At 65.7% G+C, this 21,825-nt stretch overlaps 2 protein-coding genes across 12 annotated transcripts in view; one reads left to right on the forward strand and one right to left on the reverse strand.

Annotated features, from left to right (window-relative positions):
• Positions 1-1,680: 1,680 nt before the first annotated feature.
• On the forward strand, positions 1,681-11,856 carry SLC16A3 (solute carrier family 16 member 3). Of its 8 annotated transcripts, none has more exons than XM_039226402.1 (7): positions 1,681-1,763; positions 4,429-4,526; positions 7,232-7,318; positions 8,180-8,441; positions 8,845-8,988; positions 9,320-10,078; positions 10,796-11,856. In XM_039226402.1, the coding sequence occupies exons 4-7, from the start codon at positions 8,219-8,221 to the stop codon at positions 11,050-11,052; spliced, it is 1,383 nt and encodes a 460-aa protein (XP_039082333.1). In that variant the 5' UTR covers positions 1,681-1,763; positions 4,429-4,526; positions 7,232-7,318; positions 8,180-8,218; the 3' UTR covers positions 11,053-11,856. The 8 variants fall into 8 exon arrangements, with proteins under 8 accessions (XP_039082333.1, XP_039082338.1, XP_039082340.1 ...); XM_039226405.1 differs by having other exon boundaries at positions 1,707-1,763; positions 4,432-4,526; XM_039226403.1 differs by lacking the exon at positions 1,681-1,763 and adding an exon at positions 2,068-2,214.
• The window catches only part of CSNK1D (casein kinase 1 delta), a 32,069-nt gene continuing 21,331 nt past the window's right edge, over positions 11,088-21,825 (reverse strand). For 2 of the 4 annotated variants that reach the window (XM_039226410.1, XM_039226413.1), the window contains exons 7-10: positions 21,040-21,211; positions 20,350-20,489; positions 11,986-12,139; positions 11,088-11,307 (exon numbers count right to left, since the gene is read on the reverse strand). In XM_039226410.1, coding sequence (XP_039082341.1) covers positions 12,050-12,139; positions 20,350-20,489; positions 21,040-21,211 — 402 coding nt within the window. In that variant the 3' untranslated portion in view covers positions 11,088-11,307; positions 11,986-12,049. Of the gene's footprint in view, positions 11,308-11,985; positions 12,140-14,348; positions 16,347-17,342; positions 17,407-20,349; positions 20,490-21,039; positions 21,212-21,825 lie in introns of those variants that run through there. The other 2 variants (XM_039226412.1, XM_039226411.1) reach the window with 2 other exon arrangements.

Here is a 21,825-nt window from a genome sequence, read left to right on the forward strand (position 1 = left end):
GGCCCAGCTCTCCTTCGTAGCTAAAACCCAGCTGGGCCCCGCTGGGTCTTTGGGGCCCCTTCCCTCGAAGGGGGTGGGGGGGGAAGAAAGGGCGGAATCCCAGGCACTCCCTCTGATCGCCGGGGGAGGTGTGGGGTCCTCCCAGGTCTTGGAGTTCAAAGAAAATTCAGCTCTGGACTTAGGGAGGCTGGGAGAAGGCAGCGAGGCCCCGGCCACTCGGAGCTCTTCAGTCTTGGGGTGGGGGCAGGGGGTGGGGGTCAGGGGCTGAGGGCTGCACAGTTCCCACCCAGGAGGAATCTTCAGTCCCCAGGGTGGGGGAAGCCAGCCCCTAGGTCCCAGGAATACTGGGGGACATCTGGGTGGCGGTAAGGACCCCGCGCTGGGCAGGTGTGTGTCTAAATAAGCTGAGGCCGAGGCCGGGAAGACGGTGCCCCACCGCCTGGCGCCCGACCAGGTGAGGGGGACCCCTTTCTGCAGCCCCACCCCCACACTAGGTACCTCCTCCTCCAGCCTGTGAGTTGAGCATCGGCAGGTGCAGGTGAATGGAGGTGCCACCTGAGGCGGGGCTGGATTGTGAGATGGGGATCCCCTCCCCCCGCCCCGAGTGCCCCTAGGGTCACCCAGGACCCAGGCTTCATCTGGGAGGGAGGCCTCGGACCTCGCGCCAGCGCTGGAGGCTTGAGCTCTGCTCACCTTCTCCCTACGTGTGCATGCTTACGCGGAGGTTTCTTTAGCATCTTGGGGTGAGGGTGGTGGGGCCCTAAGAAAGGGTTGGGGGCCAGATCCAGCCCAGCCTCTTTGAGTGCCAGGGTCCTCTCCACAGAGGGCGGCGGGGAGGGGTCTCACAGCACCCAGAAGAGAAAGCAGGAGGCCTTGGTGGCCGTGGCATCTCAGAAGGGGCGGCGGCATGGAGGACTCGGCCATCAGCCACCACAGCAAGGCCTCCGGGGGGCGAGGGGCACCTCCACTCCGCCCTCCATCCCCGTGGAGCCCAGTCGCCGGTGCCTCAGCCTCCCCCGGTCCCAGGAGACCTGAAGTGTCCTTTCAGAGTCGGCTGGGTGGCCCCCCTCAAGCTTCAGCGCTCCCCAAGTGACAGCTAAGAACAAGGGGGCCTTGAAGCACCTTCCTTGGTGCAGCCGGGACCCGCCGTCCACACGGGGCGGCCGCGGCCACGGAGGCGGCGGGACCCGCGTTGCACCCCGGCGGTCCCACCCGGCGTCCGAGGGGAGGGGCGCGGAGCCACCCGGGAAGCGGAAGTTCGGGGAGACTGAGTGCCAGGTCGGCGGTGCCCCAGGCAGCGCGGGGGGCGCGGCCCGCTCCCCCGCCCGGGAAGAAGCGGAGTTTTGGGCGGGGCGGAGATCCCAGCGGGGCCTGGGGAGGGAGGCCTGCGCGCCCCGGGGCTGAGCAGCGAGGGGGGAGCCGCACAGGGTCAGGGGTGCCGCCCCGGGGTGGGGGGCGACACCTGGGGGCCGGCCCGCGGGCTCAGAGAGAGCAGGACCGGCCGGGCGAGAAGGCGCATCTGCCTCCCGGCCGCGGTCCGCCCGGGGGGCGGGGGGGGGGGTGTCGAGGAGGCCCCCTCCGCGCGGCGCAGCTCGGGTGCCGTCGGGAGCTGGGGCGCCCCTCCCGCGCGGCGCGGGGTCCGGGCGGGGCGGCAGGGGCGGCGCCAGGCGGCGGTGACGCGCGGGGGACGTGCGGCGCGAGCGGCCGGAGCGGAGTCCCCCCGGCCGGGCAGCCGGAGGCGCGCGGCGGCCGAGCGGCGGCAGGTAGGCGCGGCGCGGATGCTGGCGGGGCGCGCCTGGTCCCCGGACCCTCCGCCGGGCCGGCGCCCCCGCCCCCTCCCCTCCGGGGGCCCCCGGGGAGCCAGCCGCGCCCCCGCCGCGCCCTCGGAGCGGCCCCCTGCGTGTCCCTGCGGCGGGCTGCCCTCGGGGGCTGGGCTCCGGCCCGAGGCGGGTGCGCGGGGCGGCCGAGCGGGGTCGCGGGTGCGAAGACTCGGGCCGCGGCGGCGGGCGGCACCTGGTGTGGCTGCCGCCGGCCAGGGGCCCCTCCCGAGGGCGCGGGGAGCACGTGCGCTCCGGGCTCGGCGCCGGGCCGGGGTGGTGCCGTGGCCCCGCGGGCTCCTGCCTCACCTCCTCCCGCCTCTCGCCGCGCCCAAACACTCGCCTGCTCGCACCCGACCTCGGGCGACGGCTCCCAGCCCAGGCCCAGGGCAGAAAGGTAGGGGGCCCCGCTCTGAGAGTCAGGCTGGACTCCCTGGTTCGCCCCACTGCCTCCCAGACCCCTACCCCCTGGGAGAACCAGCGGGGGCCTCAGTTTGTTTGTCTGAAAAGTGGGTTGACTACACGCCTGGATGCTGGACCAGGCCAGTGGACGGCGGGGCTGTGAGTAGAAGGGGAGCAGCAGGTCATGGCCACTGGGGGTGCCCGGCCTCTAGGTGAGGGACAAAGAGGCAACCCAGTGGCTGGGGCGCTTTTCCATGCCAGAGGCCCTGAGCTGCGCGTCCAGAAGCGCACGCTTGGGTGTGAGAGGGAGACAGACACGGGAGCGAGTCGTCGAGGGTGGACTGGGCCTCTGTGGCTGGCGGTGTGTCCCATGGTAGGAGGTCTGCGCCCAGAAGAGGCTCAGGTGCGGTGGAACCTTCCTGCCCAGAGGCCTGTGGTATGGACAGGGCCTGAGGTGGGCAACGGGAGGCCTGCCCCCGGGACAGACTTCGTAACGGCGTGCTGTGACCTTGGGCAGGGCCTGACACCCAGGAGGAACCTGGCTCTGACTCGGCTGCGACCTGTTTGGAGGGGCAGCAACAAAAGCGAGTCTGTGCCCTTCAGGGCGGTGGCCAGGGAGCTGGTGCTGCCGTCTGTGCGGGGCCCCTTTGCTCAGGGTGGGTCCGGCAGGGCGCCCCAGGGCCCAGGCCCGGGAGACTGCCTCCCAGAGCAGTCGGCCCATCGCAGGCACCTCTGGGTCAGGCCTGGGGCGCACCGAGCCAGGACCAACGTGGGCCCGGAGTGGAGGGGCCTGGGGACCCTCCCGGGCGCGCAGGCAAGGACGGGCCTCCGGGCCTCAGTCCCCGTCTGTGAAATGGGTGGGGCGGGGCGGCCTTCAGGAGACGGGAGTTCACAGCCGGAACTGCGCACACACGGCCGGGCCCCAGCCGAGGCCAAACGAAGTCGGCCCCGCCCCGGGGAGCCGCGGGATCTCCTTCCGCACCGCGTTCTGGGGCCCCCTGCCCCGGCGGCCCGGCGCTGGTCTATACGGTAGCGGACTAGCAGACGGGGAGGGCGCCTACTCCAGGCAATACGGCGGCGGCTCCTCCCTTGGCGCGGTCACGTCCCCCACGTCCGTCGGCCGGCCGAGCCGGCGGGGTGGCGAGGCGGGGCTCGCTCCCTTCCCGCACCCCTCCCTGTCTCCACCCTGCTGGTGACCGCCTAGCCCCACCAAGGTCGGCCGACCCCCACCTGCCACCAGGCCCAGTCGGGTGGCGGGGGGGAGGGGCCCCTCCCGGTTGCCGAGGTTACTGGTGCCGAGAGCCCTTCTTGGCCTTGGCCTTAGGGCCCTGGCTTGGGGGGAGGGGTTGCAGGGAGTTGAGCAGTGGGACAAGATGGCCATGTGATGGGCAGTCCCACCACTCCCAGGCCAGGCAGGGTCCAGGCCTCGAGAGGGTTGCTTTCAACCTGCTCCAGCCGCCACTCTGGGCCTTCTGGATGAGGGGGCTCTGACAGGGTGAGCCCCAAACCGCACACAGGGCCACCTGCCCACAGCCCCCTCCTGGTCACACGAGGCACGGCGCTGGAGAGCGACTGGCCCTAGGGCAGTGTGTTTTCACTCCAGTGGCCTCTGCAAGATGTGAACCCACCTGAGAGCTCTGGGGGCACCCGACATGCCTTGGGGGGGGGGCTGTGGTCAGCGGATGTGGGGTGCAGGGCACAGGCTGGCTGAGCTTGCCTGGGGCAGACCTTCACCCCGTGCTCATGGCCCACATCCCCAGAAAAAGCCCCAGGCACTTCCCTCCAGTCAACAGCTCTGCACGCAGGTGGGGGCAGGGTGGGGGCGGGCATCTGGGGTCCCGTATCGGCCCTGGGAGGGGGACAAGCACCCAAACCAGTGTTGCCTTCTGGGCGCATCTAGATACGCTGTTACCTGTTTACACAACAGGGACCCCGGGGAAAGGAAGAGAAGGGAACCTGGGAGGCTCTCCCTCCTCCTGGAGGCATCACCCTCTTCTGTCAACCACCCCCCTGCTCCAGGGACCCTGGGGCTCCACTGAAGCCAGGGGCAAGCCGCACGGGGCGGTCTCTTTGGTGCCCAGGCGTGGGTCCCAGGCCTCCTGGTGCAAGAGCGCAGGAGGGAATGCGATGGCTCCTCTCCTGCCCCGCCCGCCTGGAGCTGGTCTCTGGGGCCCGGAAGTCTGGGTAGTTAACTGGCCAATCTCCCCAGAAGGTGAACCTACGGGCTCTAGAGTCGAAGCCGCCACAGTGAACCTAGGGGACATGGCGTGCCCTGGAAGCTGACGGGCCAGAGACCCAGGATCCGAGGTGGGTGCGAGGCCCACCAGCAGAGGCCCGGGGGGAAGGTGGCCGGGCGCCCTGGGGACAGCCGTGGGTCTGCGGCTGCAACGGGTCAGCAGGAGGCGTTCTGCAAGTGGGTGAAGCCGAGCTGTGGGGGTGGTCGAGGCCAGGCTGTTTGTGGGAGCTCGGCCCTAGTCCTCCCGGTGGGGGTGCCCAGGTGAGTGGAGCACACACCTGGCAGGCTGCCAGGCTGGTCAGGGGCCGGGGTCTGGAGTCCTGACCCCTGAACACAGCCAGCCAGTGGACCCCTGAGGGAGAAGCTGGCAGAAGGCCTGGATTTGGGAGCTCAGATGTGTGGTCTGCTGAACGGACTGAGTACCCCCACGCACACTTTTCTCTGGGCCTTCCTCAGCTCACTCCCAGCTGCCTGGGGCAGTGGGACCTTTTCGGGAACTGGAGGGGCAGCTCCTGGAGCCTCACCTGACCCAAGAGCGGGCACACACGCCCCACGGGGGAGATCAGCTTTCTGAGGTCCAGAGGGCGGGTTATTTATGGGCTGGGGACGTGGTTCACATGCTTCCCCGGGAGGGTAAATGTCATCACAAGGCCAGCTGGCTGGTGTGTGCCCATAGATGTGCCGGCACTGCCTCTCTGGCACGTTGCAGTGAGGGTCCCCCACCAGTCCCCAAGGAGGCCACTCCTCCAGACCCTCCCCGGAGGCAAGCTGGGTTGACAAGGCCATTTTGCTCTTGGAAATCCCAGCCCCTTCTCTACCTGGGGGCCTTACAGTTGCAAAGCCCTCCTGAGCGAAACCCGAGGTTTCGCTCCAAACCGAGGCCCCAATTCCCTTCCCTGCTTGCCCACCCCCACCCCCACCAGCATAACTGAGGCCTTGCTGAGAAACCTCACTTTGAGGCCTGGCTGCTGTGGGCAATGGGTAGAGGGTCGTTCTAGTGTGGCTGGCACGCTAGGCTGGGGGGTAGCCGGGAGGAAAGTGTCTGAAGTCGCTGGGGCCTCTAGGGACGGGTGGGAGAGACGGCCACACTCCCCACGTGAACCTCCCGTGGCAGCCACCTGGCCCACACAGGTCTTGAAGCACGCTGTACCCTCCCGGCCGCTAGGCCTTGGCACCCCTGCCCCATCACCCTCCTAGATGCTAGTTCAGGGGATGCCCCGTGTCTCCTGAGGACCACGGGAACCTCCAGGGAGGCCCAGCCCTGGTGGGGGGCAGCTAAGCAGAGAACAGGGCATCGGAGGCCGCGGCCTGCGTTCCTCTGCCGAGTGCCACGTGAGGCTGGTTCAGCCGAAGTCTCAGAGGGAGGCCCCAGGTTCTGTGACTCTGGGTTTACAGACTTGAGCTGCTCCTAATTTTTGGTGCCAGACACACTTCCCTCTTTGGCCTTTGAGTGGCCCACTTGGTTTAGTTTTAAACATCAATGAACGTCCATAAGCTCACAACCCCAAACAAGCCCGGATGCTGGGGATGGCCAGCCCCCTGGGCCCGCGACCGCCACCAAGCTCCTTTGTCCTGGGGCTCAGGTTTGTGCTTTCTGCCTTAAACGGTGTCATTACGTCGAAGCACATTCCTGAAACGTATTTTTTGTTTTTTTTAATTAAGTTTCCCTGCTGCGTGTACTGCAGGGATCTTTTAAGCTTAGGGCTGAGGAGGACGAGGAATATCCGGGGCTCGGGGTTTCGGCCGTGGGATGCGTTCGCCCCTCCATCCCGTCCTCAGCGGGTGACCCAAGGTCTGTGGAGGGGATCTGGGGGCGGGAACCCAGGGCCGGGGCCAGGCGATCCTGGCAGAGGCCCGTCCCAGGTTCCAGGTATGCCTGAGAAGCGCAAGGGGCCAGCTGGGGGTGCTGTGCCAGGCCACGGGCCTGTGGGCAGACCTGCAGCCTCTGTGTCCTGGGCGCCCCAGGCCCCCCCTTAGCCTGGGGGACACCCTGCGGCTGGCTCTTAGGCCCAGGAGCCTTCTGAGCACTCGGGGCAGGGCGGGTGGGCCTACAGGGCACAGGGTCCGGGAGCCCAGGGAGGAGACGGGTTCTCTTGGGTTTCCCAGAAGCGGTGTTGGGGTCAGCGAGGCCTGGCCCAGCGGGCAGCCAGGGCAGGCACTGGAGCGGACCTCTGGCCCAGCCCGGAGCGGGGGCCGGGCTGTGTTCTGCTCCAGTGGCCTGTGTCAGCCCCGTCATCAGCCTGTGGCCAGCTGGCTCCTGGGGGTCTGGTCATCTAACGGTGGCGCTCTCAACCAGCAGCCACTGCTGGGAATCACCCAGAGAGTCCTGGAGAAACACCCCCCTGACACAGGCCACACCTCTGGATCAGAGTGTGGATGCCCCCGAGACCACTGAATCAGGGTCCCAGGGGGCACGGCGTCTGTGGCCCCGAGGCTGGGGGTGGGGGCGGGCCGGAGGCAGGGAGGGGGTTACTCTCCACATGCCTTCTCCTCCCTCCCGGCCAACCTGACCCTGTGCTCACACAGGCCAGGCACAGAGGCCCTTGTCCTCACTCCAAAGTCCTGACCCGGGTTCCGCGTATGCCTCGCACACAGAAATGGGCCCCCCAGGGGGCTCTGCAAGGTCAAGGACGAGGCGAGAAAGAGGCAGGGGGCGGAGCGAGGTGGCTGGAAAAGAGGCTGTGAGGTCTGGTTGGGTCGCTCCTGGGCATCAGTGTAGGTGGGGCGTTTACACCACGCAACTGGCAAACGGCCCCTCGGGGCGTCTTCCCCCCAGAGCTGGTCTTTGGCCGCTGGCAGGAGAGGCGCGGGCTGCAGCACCTGCACGGAGGAGGCGCTCTCCCCGGGGATCAGCCTCTGTCCGGTGAGCGGGGGGGGGACGGACGAAGCCAGCAGCCTCACTTCTGGGTCGGGTGGAGACAGGGGTCTCCAGCTGGACGGGTGGCCCATCCAGTTAGTTCCTGTACCTTGACGCGGCTAAGTGGTGGGTTGGAGAGGGAGGCGCAGGTGGTTTGCTCCAGGGGGCCGCATGGAAGCCGCACCCCTGCCCACGTTTCCCTCCCTTCAGGCCTGCTGGCCGCCCTGGGATCTCCCCCTCCTTGGGCAGAGGCCCCCAGCCTCTCCTGGAATAGCCTCGGAGAATTACTGGGTGGCGGGAGTCGGCACCAGCACAGTGAGCAGTGGGGGGCATCCGTGGGCCTGGGGACACGGACTGGGGGCTGCTGCCTGACGGCCTCCACCGGCGACCCCCACTCCCGCCTGCAAGCAAAGCCTGGGAGATCAGCCCCTCTAGGTCGGGCTCTCACTTGGGAGCCCCGTTCCCCGGGGTGGGGGGCACGGCTGGCTACACCTAGATTAGGTCTCAGGGGCCACCTGCCTGCCTGCGGGGGGGGGGGGCGGTGCGGGCTGCCACCCGCACAGGGTCAGGCCGGAGGACGCGCTGGGCGCTGGGCTGACTTCCCTGCTGGGGTCTGTCCTCCTCAGGAGGAAACTTGAGACCTTGCTGAGCCCAAAAAAGCCACTGCCCTTTAGAGGCAGCTGGGTGGGAGCGGGCCAGGCCTGAGCGGGGGAGGGAGCACGGCAGCAGCTGCCACTCAGCCCAGACCCTCCTGCCCGGCGGCGCCAAGTGCAGGTGAGGCCCAGGTGAGGGCCTGAGGCGGAGCCGGGGCTCCGAGGTAGCGAGGGGCTGGCCCAGCCAGACTAGCGGCTCGCCTTCCGTCCTCAGGGACCTTCCTTCCTCAGGGACGCACAACCAGTCCTGGCCATGGGCGGCGCCGTGGTCGACGAGGGCCCCACCGGCATCAAGGCCCCCGACGGGGGCTGGGGCTGGGCCGTCCTCTTAGGCTGCTTCGTCGTCACGGGCTTCTCCTACGCCTTCCCCAAGGCAGTCAGCGTCTTCTTCAAGGAGCTCATGCGTGAGTTTGGGATCGGCTACAGTGACACGGCCTGGATCTCCTCCATCCTGCTGGCCATGCTGTATGGGACAGGTGAGGGGCTGTCACGCCTGGCGTTCACCTCGGGAGCTCACCACGGGCCGCACGGGCAGGAAGGCCTGGGGGCGGGAGGAGGGCAGGGCCCAGGGGGCCCCAGAGCTGAGGCTCCCCACGGGGCGGAGCTAGCACAGGCCAAGTCTTTGTAGGACCTTGTCCGACGACAGGCTGTACCTGCACAGCCGTACGTAGTCTCGGAGGACGAGGCTCTGGAACTGTCCTTTACGGACACTTGGGTCTTGATGCCTAAACGGACCACACAGAGGAGAGTGGCCGTGCTTCTCCTGGGAGGGTGTCTGGGTGTGACTCGAATCCTGGACACCTGGCGTGTCTGCTGAGCTGTGGGGGGGGGCACCAGGGAGGGAGAGTTTGGGCCCAGCTCTGTGCCCCCCACCCCCAGGCCCGCTCTGCAGCGTGTGCGTGAACCGCTTCGGCTGCCGGCCCGTCATGCTCGCCGGTGGCCTCCTGGCGTCCCTGGGCATGGTGGCTGCGTCCTTCTGCAGAAGCATCATCCAGCTCTACCTCACCACTGGGGTCATCACCGGTGAGTGGGGCCCGGCAGGGAGCAGCGCAGGCCACGGCGCGCTCAGCCCTCAGTGGCCGGATAGCGGGCAGTGCGGGGGGCCTCTCGGGAAGGGGCGGCTGTGGGTGGCCTCCCACCCCCGGCGCCAGTCTGTCCCTCGACCCCCCGTCTGTCTCTCCCAGCATGTTGGCTGGTGACAGGGGCTCTGAATGCATACCGGGCCCCTCGTACGGACACCCACAGACCCTTCATACGACTGTTCAGGCCGGAGCCTGTGTCTGGGCAAAAGGGGGACTGGGACACGGCGCCAGGAAGGCAGAGCTGACGCCTTCCCCGCCATCCCCTCCCGCAGGCTTGGGCTTGGCGCTCAACTTCCAGCCCTCCCTCATCATGCTCAACCGCTACTTCAACAAGCGGCGCCCCGTGGCCAACGGGCTGGCGGCCGCGGGCAGCCCCGTGTTCCTGTGCGCCCTGTCCCCCCTGGGGCAGCTGCTGCAGGACCACTACGGCTGGCGGGGCGGCTTCCTCATCCTGGGGGGCCTCCTGCTCAACTGCTGCGTGTGTGCCGCGCTCATGAGGCCGCTGGAGGCGCCCCGGCTGGGCTCGGGGCCCGAGACCCAGCGGCCAGCCCGGCGGCTGCTGGACCTGAGCGTCTTCCGGGATCGTGGCTTCGTCATCTACGCCGTGGCCGCCTCCATCATGGTGCTGGGGCTCTTCGTGCCCCCCGTGTTCGTGGTGAGCTATGCCAAGGACCTGGGTGTACCCGACACCCAGGCTGCCTTCCTGCTCACCGTGCTGGGCTTCATTGACATTTTCGCCCGGCCCACCGCGGGCTTCATCACAGGGCTTAAGAAGGTGCGGCCGTACTCCGTCTACCTCTTCAGCTTCTCCATGTTCTTCAACGGCTTCACAGACCTCACGGGGTCCACGGCCAGCGACTACGGTGGCCTGGTGGTCTTCTGCATCTTCTTTGGCATCTCCTACGGCATGGTGGGGGCCCTGCAGTTCGAGGTGCTCATGGCGATTGTTGGCACCCAGAAGTTCTCCAGTGCCATCGGCCTCGTGCTGCTGCTGGAGGCCATTGCCGTGCTCATTGGACCCCCGTCGGGCGGTGAGTGGTGGGGCACAGCCTTCCTGGGGTGGGGCCCATCACGGGAGGACTCTTAGTTGCAGGGACACCTGCCCAGGTGGGCAGGCCACCCGTATTCCAGCACAGACCCAAGAGGTGTCAGGAGCGAATGCTGGCCATGCCTACCTCCTGGGGACCTGCCTGGTCCACCACAGAGGGGGCCACGGGCCTGGACCAAGGGCAGGCACGTGCCGAATCCTGAGGGTGGTGCTCTCCCTGCGGGCAGGCCAGCTCAGAGCCCAGCTGGGGGGGTCAGCTTTCGTTACTTTGAGCTTTTACTCTTCTTTGCAAAGGCTGAGAAGGTCCTGGGGTGTGATTTTAAATGGTGTGGGCCTAGGGGTCTCCCAGGCTGACTCTGTAGGCCCGCACCCACAGGACCCCGTGAGTGCCTGGGGGTCCTTCTGGGGCCTAGGCAGTTCCTGTGAAGGCCACAGGTGAAGAGGCCTCCCCGGTGGCAGCGGACAGGCAGTATGGCCACACACCTCCGGGCGCCTCAGATGAGGCACTCACCCTGAACCTGCACCCGCACTGCTCCAAACCCTCCTCCAAGCCTCTTGGTCTGCGGCCCCTGGCGGGGAGGAGAAGCCGGGGCAGGGTGCCCCTGGGCTGTTCCCAACAGCACAAAGGTGCCCAGGTAGCTGGTGACCGTGGGGGTGACCTTCAGCCCAGGCTGACGCTGACGCTGTCGCCCCTTTGTAGGCAAGCTCCTGGACGCGACGCACGTCTACCAGTACGTGTTTGTCCTCGCAGGGGCCGAGGTGGTGGCCTCCTCCCTCGTGCTGCTGCTGGGCAACTTCTTCTGCATCAGGAAGAGGCCCGAGGCGGCCGCGGAGGAGGAGGAGCGCCACAAGCCGCCCGCGGACGTGAGGGTGGACTCTCGAGAGGTGGAGCACTTCCTGAAAGCAGAGCCTGAGAAAAACGGGGAGGTCGTTCACACCCCAGAAACGAGTGTCTGAGCCAAGGAGGCCAGCAGGGCTGAGGGAACCGGACAGAGACTTCAAGGCTCGTGTTTATTTCACAAACAGGACTGGCTTGGGTGGGGCCCTCCGTGTGTCTCGAGGGGCTGGTGGGGTGGGAACCGTGTCATTCCAAAGCAGGTCTGTGGTAGAGCCAAGCCGCGAGGTTGCAAGCCGTCTGCACCGGGGCCCCAGCCTGCTGACCCCAGAGCAGCCCGGTGCCCACCGCTGAGCTCAGGGACCTAGAAAGCCACGCTTCAGAGACAACACGACTGGGATCAGGGCCAGAGCGGCACCGTCTTGGGAGAGAACCACCCCCTGCACGTGGCTGGCTGCACCCTGTCCCGCCCCCCCTCCACCAAGGCGCCCCAGACCACCCCTCGCCGAGTGTCTGGGGGACAAACCTCCCCTCCACCTCTGAAGGTCTGAAATAAACCTGCGTATGGGAGGAACCACCTTGGAAGGAATGTCTTCAAAGAACTGGGGTCTCGTTCTACGAGGGGCAGGGGTCCGACTGCTGGCTCCGAACTCACTTTTTCAACAGACAACCTGGTCATTTTTACAAAGTGGCTCTGGCCGTTGTCAGCTAGGCTGGCTTTCTAAATGCTGCCTGTTCTGGACCCCGTGCCGCAGGAGCCCAGACGGCTCAGAGCATCCACACAGGGGCCCGGTGCCTGGCAGGGAAGGGGGATGTGCTGCGGGGGTCTCGCTGCACCCAGGAGCCTCTTCAAGGCGTGGGCACTTGGGCAGAGACATACGTGTGATTCATGTTCTCTATGTGTGTGTTTAAAGAAAATGATCTTCCTGCCTTCCATTTATTCACCCCTCGGTTGGCTGATCGTGGCCCTATGTGGTCAGCGCCCAGGGTGGGCATCTGCTCCCATCCTCCTCATCCAGCCCTGCTCGGCCTCGCCCTGGGCACCTCACACCCACCTGCCCTCGTGGCCAGTGGTGGCCTGCGTGGCTGGGAGGCCGGTCAGAGGCCGCTGGGGCCGCCTCAGTAGGTGGTGCGTCGCGGGCGCTGGGGACGGCAGCGGGCACCCTGGCGGGCAGCGTGCAGCCGGAGAGACGCCACGTCCCTGCTCCTCTGCAATGAAAAGCAAGGGAAAGCTCACATCTTGTCCCGGCAAGGGACGTCACCCCCGGAGGGTGCCCGGGGGGAAGGGCTGGGACTCTCCCTCCTCCACGTGCCCATCGAGCTGTGTGGAGAAGCCGGGCACCTGCCTGCAGAGCCCGCCCACAGCCCCAGGGCTCTGAGGTCCATCCTGGTCTGCCTGGGGCGGGGGCTGTGGCAATGCCAGCTGCTGCAGGGTTCAGGGTGTAGCCCCGCACCTACCGCCTTAGCCTGTGTTCAGGTGGGCCAGGCAGGGCCCGCTGGGCTGTTTGTACCCGCCCCTCCTTGGCCGCAGGAGCTCCGTCTGGTCGCTGCTGGCTGCGCAAAGCTCTTTCGGGCTTCCTGGACCTCACACTGCAGTCTCCCCAACCCTCACCCTGAAGTGCTTCCCCAGCACTGGCCAGGAGCAGCCGAAGTGTGCGTTCTCACCCGTCTCCATGCCTGTGTCCAAAGGCTGGCCCAGCATGGGGACTGGAGACCACCCCCCCCCCACCAAATCCTGCCCTGGGGACACAATATTAAGCAGTTTGGAGATGGTCAATGTGCCAGCACCACTCCAATCGAGGAAGGATACACACAGCTGGCCCGGGGGCTGGGGTCCACGGGAGAGTACACACATTCTGGGGTGAGCACGGGTCCACCTGTCCCTTAGCCGGCACCTTGGTGGACATGCTAGGGGCACCCAAAGACCCTTTGCCAGGCACAGTATCAACAACGCCTCCACCCCAGACCGGAGGCTGAGGTTCCAGGCCAGAGGCAGAGTTAAGCAAGCGGTCTTATCTGCCTAGTTTTCTGGTTCTAGGTGTTTCCGGCTGGGCCCGACATGGGACAAAGGAAACGTGGCTGTCCTCAGGAAGCTGTGGCCACATAGGGCTGAGCACTCCTCCCTGACAGAGCAGTCAGTGTCCATGGGCCTGTGGGCCCTCACCCTCCAGCACCCCGTGGGGACCAACCCCTGCAAGTGAGGCAGGCGCCTGTGCCAAACCCCCTCTCAGTGGGCCCCCTTGGCCCCTCCTTGGAAGGCATGCACACGTCACCCCAAATCACTCTGGACTGCTGCCCCTGGCCTGGCCGGAGCTGGGGGCACCTGCCACGTACACACACTGGGAAGGGCCTATGTGGAGAAGCCCCTGGCACATGCATGTGGGGCCTGAACGGGGTGGGCGGGGCTGCCCAGTCCTTCCCAGCGTCTAACCCATGGCCCTAGGATGCAGAACGTGGCCGACCCTTGTAACCAAACACACGGGTGCAGGGGAGGCAGCACCCAGGCCCAGCTTCCAAAGGTCTTGCCAGGAGACCAGAGAACAGAGGGATGAGGGACAGGGTGTGGGGTTTCCAGGAGGGGCTCCCGACAGCTTTCTCTCAGTGGAGGCTCTGCACACACTCCCAAGCCCTGAACCTTACGTGCCAGCCCAACGACCGAACCCCCAGTCAGGAAGACGGGGGCTGCTAGGCTCTGGGCAGAGGACCCTATTCCAGAACCTGGCGGCCCAGTGGGTTCAGCCAGAGTGGCAGGAAGGGAAGGGCCGGGGGCCCAAAGGCAGGGACTCAAGCCCCACGGCCTCCAGGACACCCCCAAGTGCCAAAGGCTGTGGGGCAGGTGGCACTGGGCTCCCGCACACTCGCTAGGGGCAGCTGGCTCCTCAGGTGCACGCAGGCCGACCCCACACCTTCCTGTTCGGTGGGGTGTGGGGCTCACGGGGACTCCAGGGCTTCAAGAGTGCAAGTGGGAGAGGGAGACCAAGGCCACAAGTTCAACAAAGGGAGGCACCCACCCTGGAGCCGCCTCACAGGAACCATATGCTCCCTTGGTGGCCGCAGGGCCCTGGTACCGCGCTGCCCACTCCCCACTCCAGGCAGGTGGCAGTGCTTCCTTCTGGTGCTGCTGCCAGGGCCATGGGACTCAGGCGCCCACTGGGTGAAGGCAGTCAAGGCTGGGGGGGAAGGGCCCCCGAGCGCACTGGCCTGTGTGTGCGCAGGACCCGTGCAGCCTCCGCTCTGGAACTGCAGAAGCGGCAGCCCGTCCCCACCACCTGCTCCCGACCAGCTTACACCAACCCCACCAACAGGCCATGGCAGGTCGGACACAAAACACGCCTGCTGACAGGTCCGTCTTCGTGTGGGTCATCCACCCACGCCTCTCAAACGGATGAAATAAAGACCATGTGAAGGGCAGGGCAGGGGAAGGTAGAAGTCATCATGGATTTATTATTTACATGGTGGGTGATACATAAATGCAGTGATCACACAAACGTGCCAAGTCAGAGACTGGCCACCAATACACAGGTTGATACAGACGTTGCAACTACGTGTCCTGCGGTCGTGACGGGGAATTGAACACTGGGCGGGCAGCAAGTGTGCACGGACGGACGGACGGACGGACAGGCAGACAGCCGCACAGCTGAGGCCCCGGAGCCGGGCCCGCCTATCAAAGTAATCCAGCAATTTCCAGTGGAAGCCCAGATGCAGGGCGTGGGAAGTCTGCCCCTACAGGTCTCGGGCGGCACCCGGGGCACTCCGGCTGCCCACACCCCGCCGGGGACAGACGCACCCCTGGGGAGGGTGCCCAAGCCACCCTGGTCCACCCGAGCTCGCGCTGCACTCCCAGAAACACCACTCCACCCGGCCAAGGCCCTGCACCCCAAAACAGAGTAACCAGCTCAGGATTCACAAAGAAGCAAACGGCTGCACTCCGGCGCCAGTGGCTGAGGGGGCAGGAGGGGAAAACAGACACGGACACTCCTCCCCGGTTTCCACACAGAGCGCTGTGCAGGGGGAGACGGGAGGAGGCAGAAGTTCCCATGAATGCCTATATTGCACCTTGTTTCCCGCGACGGGGGGCTCCCGGCTACCACCCCCACCTGGTGCCTCTGTGACAAGATGGGGGGGTGTCCTGGAAGACCACCAGGAGCCCAGGGGCCCCGAGAGGGTCTTTCTTGTGAGAGTCAGCCCCGCCCTGCTTCTTGACCCCTGTGGGGTTTGCTAGGTTCCAACAACAGTCCCGGAAGGAAGTGCGTGGCGCCACACCCTCCTGGACACAGGTCGAGTCACTGGCTTCTTGGCACTTGAGGGCGGGTTCCCTTGGGCCGAGGCCTCTGTGGGCAAAGCCGGCGCCGGGCACACCACCATGCCCTTGGTTCTGAGCACAGAGATGTTAACAATTAAGGGCCAATCTACAGCGATCACAGTTATAGTCTGTTCAGAAAACTTCTCAAATTCAAAGACACTGAGGCAACACCACCACCAAAATAATCACACGCGACCCCCACGAGAGGCCCAATGTCTCTTGGCTCGAAATCCTCTCCTGAGGTGCCAGCAACGCACACGCAAAGCCTTGGCCTTGGCGGTCCTCGGTGCTCGGCTTCCTCCGGGCCGGGTCCACGGAGATCAGGCGCCGCTGCCCTCGCTAACTGCTCTGGGGCCGCCTCGCATGGGCCTTCCGGCTTCAGTGGGGACAGGACAGCGGAGGCCAGAACCCGCGTAACGAGACACACGGACACGCACGGACACGCACGGGGCACAGACACACACGTCTACACGGGACGGCACTTCTGACGAGAAAACCCCTCTCCACAGCGGCCCACACCACACACGGACCGCAAAGCAGAGAACGGCGCCCGCGCTCTGCTCCCTGACGCCAGCCTCTGCTCCGGGGGCTCCTTAGAGGCAACATCTGTCTAAGACCGCACAAACAGACGAGAGAGAAACAATAAAAAGACAGGTTTCTTTACACAGATTTAAGCCAGTAATTTTTAGCAAAATGATACAAAACTGTCTTAACCAAGTAGAAGATCGGTAGTTACAGTGGGCTCGTCAGGGAGCAGGGCGCCGCCTGCAGGGGACGGAAAGGCTCTTGAGCGGGAGTCTGGTTCTCTCTGCAACCGTCTCTCACTCTCTGCTTTTCTTCCCAGCCCGAGACAGCCGGGCCACGTGGGAGGCCCTCGGTGCAGCCCCTGCGACGGCAGAGCTTTGCGGTCTGTCCGGTTTAGTTTGTTTGGTTTCCCCCACGGGCGTCGCTGGGTGGGCGGCCTGGAGAGCTCCCGGCGTTACCAGGGGGCGCGTCACTAGGAAAGCCATTGTAACAGAGTAGACCAGCCATGCATTGTCTGCCCTTCACAGCGGAAAGTTCTCATCGGTGCACCACAGACTGAAGACCACTGGAAGCCACCCGACCGGGAATCTGTCGGAGCCAAAGCACAGGAGAAGGTCAGCATGAGGCCAGGGGCACGGGGCCGGCCAGGCTCGGGCACAACACAGCGGTGACGGCGAGGGGTGGGGGGGCACACGGACGCTTGCCCAGCCCTACTCTGGACGCCCACGCCAGACGCCCAGCCACTCCGGAAGGTCCCTCTGCGGCCAGGACACGTGCTCAGCGGAACGAGTGACACGAAGATGGGGAAGGAGGAAGAGGCGTGCAAGCAAGGAGGCCAGGTGGCCACGGAGCTGGAAGCTCGAGAACGATTAGACCAGACAGAGTCCAAGCTGGAAGAGGCGCTTGCTCCCAGCACCCCCTTCCTGGAAAGTAACCCGGCGTTCAGAAAGCGGGGACCAGGCACCGTGTGGGCACTGGGATTCCCCGTGGGGGCAGGCGTGAGAAGCAGCTCCCGTCAGGGCACCCCTGGGAACGCGGCCGCGCCAGAACCGCAGCAGCGAGCCCTGGCCACGCGGGGCCACGGCGTCACCGACGGGAGCAGGCCTGGCTCGGACGCCCAGCCATGTGCCGACGGCAGGCAGGGGAGCAGGCGGCTGTGGCTGACGGGTTAATACAGATGGCAGCACGGACGGGATGCTGGGCAGAGACCGAGCTCGAGAAAGAAAAACAAAAGAGGACAGAAATAATGCGAAAGAAGAGAATGACAAAGCCAGGGCGGCAGAGACCACCGGGAGACTCCCGCAGCAAGAGCGCAAGAGCCCCCACCAAGCACGGCCCGCTCAGCTGAGGACGACACACGCCCCACGCCCCACGCCACGGACCCTGGGGCTGGGCGGCTCGAGTGGCCCGGGGCCACCCCGCTCGGAGATGCTCCAGAATCCGCTCGAGGAGAAACACCGGGCGGAGGGCGCGTGCTCTCCCGGCAGTGCCCGGCATGCAAGCCCGGTCCCGTCTGCGCACCCCCGGGGCGGACGCAGGGGTGGTCCGCGCCCGCCTGCCGGGCCCCGACATGAGCACACTCACCCGGTGCTGCCTTCCAGCGGGAGACGTGCAGCTACTTGCCGTGGTGTTCGAAAGGAATGCTATTCTGAGGTGGGGGGAAAAGACAGCCGTTGGTGAGGGTTCCGCCGGCAAGCAGGACTGAGGCCTTCCTCACCTCGCTTCCACCGGGTCTGCGACCCGGCCAGGCTGCCTCAGAAGGGACCCAGCGACAATGCGAGCAGCCGCGGCCACTCCTCTCGGCTCAGGCAGTGCGCGAACCTGGCATCCAGGCGGCCGCTCCTTGGCTGGCCCTGCCCCCAGGCCTTGCTCATGCGCGGCCACCCCCTCCTGATACGCGGACCGGCCACGGGAAAGCCACAGGGAAGACTTGGGGAACAGAAATGCAGACAAATGGAGAATAACTGGCTCAGAGGCCACGTCACGTTCTATCAATGGTGCTGGACCTGCGAGGCCTTTTCTTCTCAAAGAGGAAAACTTGCAAACAGGTTCGCTGACCAGATGCCCTTCGGAGTCCTTGCTGCTCTGGCTGAGAAGCTGGACTCGCGCCCTGGGTCAGAAGCGTGGGGACTGCCTCTAGCACAAGCCGCCCTCAAGAAGGAAGGAGGGGCAAGGAACGGTCACCCTCCTGTGAAGTCTGAGGACACCATGGTTAAGGGGTCGCAACAAGGGACACAGGGGTCAAGGCCCCTCCCAACGCCGAGCTAGAGAGTCAGCAGAGAACCCCCCCAGCAGGCCGGCCGGCAGCTTGGGCACCTTCTGCTGAAGATGTACTACGTCCTCGGACTTGGCACACCTGCACAAGACACACCCCTCCTCCTCAGAGCCCGCAGAGAACCGAGACAAACAGCCGCCACGGGGGAAGCGGGCAGACGCACGGCCTCAGCCCCGCGAGGGCCACCCTCGCTTCACAGGAGCGTCACTGGCCTCCTTCACCCCACTTCCTTTGGGGGGAGTGTGAGTGGCACCCACGATCATACAAGCTGGAGCAACTCCCTTGACTCTGGAACCTCCAAACCACCGGAGCCGACACTGGGGGCAACCCCCACCGAGAATCTCCGAGACTCTTGCTGTCCCCCAGGGTGCCTGTCTCCTAAGAAGAGCACAGGTGGGTGGGTGACCCGGAACACCCAAAGGAGGGGCCATCCCTGGGACAGGGATGCATCAGGGACACACCACGGGGCCGTGTCCTCACCACAAAGGCCCTAAGAAAACCCCCAGGGAGACCAGTGCTCCTGTCAGGGAGGAGACACCCCCCCCGCCGCACCTCTGGAGACTCGTCCCCCGGCCCAGTCCCACACTTCTTCACATGGAAAGCACAAAGCACAGGGACGCGGAACGCGGACTCCAGCTGCGAGCTCGCCTCTGCTACGACCTGACCTCACTGCGAGGCCCCGGGGCTGCGGGCCGAGGCCGGCACCCCGTGCGGGAGAAGTGGGGCTCCCGGCACTCTCAGGCTCTCTGTGGTCCCAAACCCTCCGCGTGCGTTCTTTTCCCTCAGAGGGAACTGGCTTTGCCCCGTCCTTCATCTTTGCTGGCTGAGTATTGACCCTGAGTCCAGAATCCCTGGGGTCTACAGACCCCGGCCTTCCCTGCCTGGGGTATCTGGAGCCCCGGAGCAGGCTGCATGCCTGGGCTCTCAGCCCCGCGTGGGCAGACGCTGCCTATGACCTGTTCCCTGCTGCTGATTCGTGGGTTCCGGGGCTTGTGGGAAGACGCCGTAGCCCTGTGTCCTGCCAGGAGGGAGGTGCAGCGTGGGCACGGGGGCCATAAGGAGCCCAAGCGAGGCACCCTGACCAGACTCTTCGAGCCCCACAATTCAAACTACAGGGATCCTTAATCTCTTTGGGAGAAAGTTATCATACAAAGACAACCCCTTGCAGCAGAACTACCGCTAAATTAGAGGTGTTCACAGTGAAACTATTCACTTCACTGGATTAAAAACAAGAGTGGTCAGGGTAACTCCCTGTGCCTGGCCACACCTTGCTCCTCTGCCAGAAGGTCAAGCAGACACTGCCGCACCGAGGCTCTGGGCAGCTCTCACAGCCGCCATGCTCTCCTAACTGACGTGCTCGACCCAATTCAGCAAGAAGATATGCACCGCACCAAGCGTGTGCCAGCAGCAGAGCCCAGGGCTGACTCGTCCATGAGAGGCGCCACGGAGAGCCAGAGGGGCGCCGCCTGGGTGCGTGGCCCAGGCCCTGGGCTTCCAGGGCGCTCCGCAAACCAGCACTCCCCTCCCCAGCAGATATCACAGGGCACAGGGACCCAGAGGACCCTGGTGGACGCAGGACAGGGCCCTGACAGCTACCGGAGCAAGAAGACTCAAGTGTGTGAAAAGAGCTCATCTGTGGAGGGCACGTGGGCGAATGCGGAGGAGCCATGGCACCAAAGTCAGAGAAGAAAGAGGAGAATGTGGGTGGAAGGGACCTGTGTGCATGGCCGAGCCACTTCTCTGAGGACACCTGCCTCGTCAGCAAGAAGGCAGGTGGGCAGGGACCTCAAAAGACAGAACCCTCACCCACGCTCGGACAGGCTTGTCCCTGACTAGGCCCCCTTCCAGGGGCCGCCAGCAATCCCTGGGGACCACCTGCGCAACAAGGGTGAGCAGAGAGCCCCTGCGCCTGTGTGTGCCTGTGTGCGCACGTGACAAGCGTGGGACCTGAGCAGCCACAGCATCTCCAGTCTGTGCTGGAAGACGGCCGAGCCGCCGGGAATGGCTTGGGGAGGGGCTGCAAGGAGGGCCACAGAGGAGAAACAGCCCCTTTACCCGTCCCAGTGCAGCCGGGGACGCAAGCCCCTCCTCTGCACGGCCGGCCGCATGCTCTGAACCCAGGGGCTGCAGAGCAGCAAGGGGTGCCGGGCCCCTCCCCGCTTAACTCTCAGAAATGATGAACAAAGGGGAGAGGAAGGAAGGAAGGAAGCCCTTCAACGCCGGTGTCCCACTCTGCCTGGGGCCCGAAGTCCATCCCGGACACAGAGAGGCCCTGGGCCCGCAGCGTCCTGACCTCGATGAGCCCAGAGCACGTACCTGTGAGGTGGACATGCGGGAGGTATCTTGTCGGCCCGTGAGATCGGAGGACGAGATGTTGACGGGGGCGCCGCGGTGCAGCCGCATACTCACTTTCCGCTCCCTTTCCATGCCGGACACGGGCCGAGGAGAGGTGTTAGCTGGAGGGAGGAGACGAGGGTGAGGGGTGAGGATGAGGCCACAGGACAGCCCCCCACCCAGCGAGAAGGGGGCCTCTCTTCAGCTGCGTCTAGCACGTGGAGGTAGGTGCCGCTGCACCCTGCGGGGCCCCGCCACAGCTCCAGGCCTGCCAGCACCCGATTTCCAGGCCGGCAGCAGCGGGCAGGGCCCACGCAGCGCCCAGGGCCGCCAGTGTGCCGGCTCCAGGCGGATCTCCCAGGAGCACGAGCAACAGAGGGGGGCAGCTCGAGGCCTCCATGCTGACGATGCCGCTGACAAGAGAGGAAAGGGAGCAGGAGAGAGGCTCCCAGGGAAGCAATCCGTGTCCCAAGGATGAGAAACGACAGCGGCAGGACCTCCAAGTCCAGTGAAACACACGTCCCCTGGTCTCCCCATCCTCGGGAACCAGAGTTGACCAGAAGCGGGACACAAACAGCCTCACCCTGCACGGGGCCCCTCAGCTCCAACAGAGTGTCCAACCCGCAAACCTCCCCAGTGCCTGCTGGGGAGACGAGGTGCCAGCCCACTCACCAGTGTGTGAGGTAGGGGTGAGGGGGGTGGGAGGAGCCACCTCCTGGGTGCCCCGCAGGCGGCCAGAGGCCGTGGAGGGGAGGCCGCGGGCGGCTGGGTTCCGGGGGTGCCTCAGCCGCTCCTCTCGGTCACGGCGCTCCCGCTCAGAGTCATCAACTGCCCGGCTGGCTCCCTGTGAAGGAAACGGGGAGACCAGACTGAACAGGGTTCTGTGCAAGGGTCCTGGCTGCCCCCCTGTGACTCAAGGACACACCACGGGCACCGGGGCCTGTAGCCAGCTGGGACGAGGTGCCTCTCCCTCCTGGACAGCGGCCTGCCCCTTGACCCTGTGAGTGCACAGAGGAGGTACCCCCACACTGACAGCAACTGGGTGGCCTCTTCCCTGTGAGCATCCACATAAGGACCGGAAATTATACAAGGTAAGGGCAGCAGTGGGCCCAACATGCTGGCATCCAAAGGATCCGAGAGGCATGTGAAAGTGGCGGCATCCAGTCAGTGAGAGGCCTGAGCAGAGCCCAGACCCCCAGCCCTAGGGCGGAAGTCAGTCCAGTGCCCACATGACAAGGACTCAGGTAGCCAGATCTGTCCTAGGAGGACCCACGTGGTGGACACCACTTAACTGGCTTTGCCCCCGGCACGAACAGCTAGTTACACTCAGGGTAGGATGATCGGGGCAAGCGGGCTCAAGATAACCGCCTCATTCTAACTACTAGCACTGTAACGCGAGGGTGTGCAAAGCGCAGCCCACAGGCCGGATCCGGCCGCCATCAGCTCCTACAGGAGGTC

The sequence above is a fragment of the Hyaena hyaena genome, unplaced genomic scaffold (assembly GCF_003009895.1).
Source record: "Hyaena hyaena isolate Hyena2069 unplaced genomic scaffold, ASM300989v1 scaffold_21, whole genome shotgun sequence".
Lineage (NCBI taxonomy): Eukaryota > Metazoa > Chordata > Mammalia > Carnivora > Hyaenidae > Hyaena > Hyaena hyaena.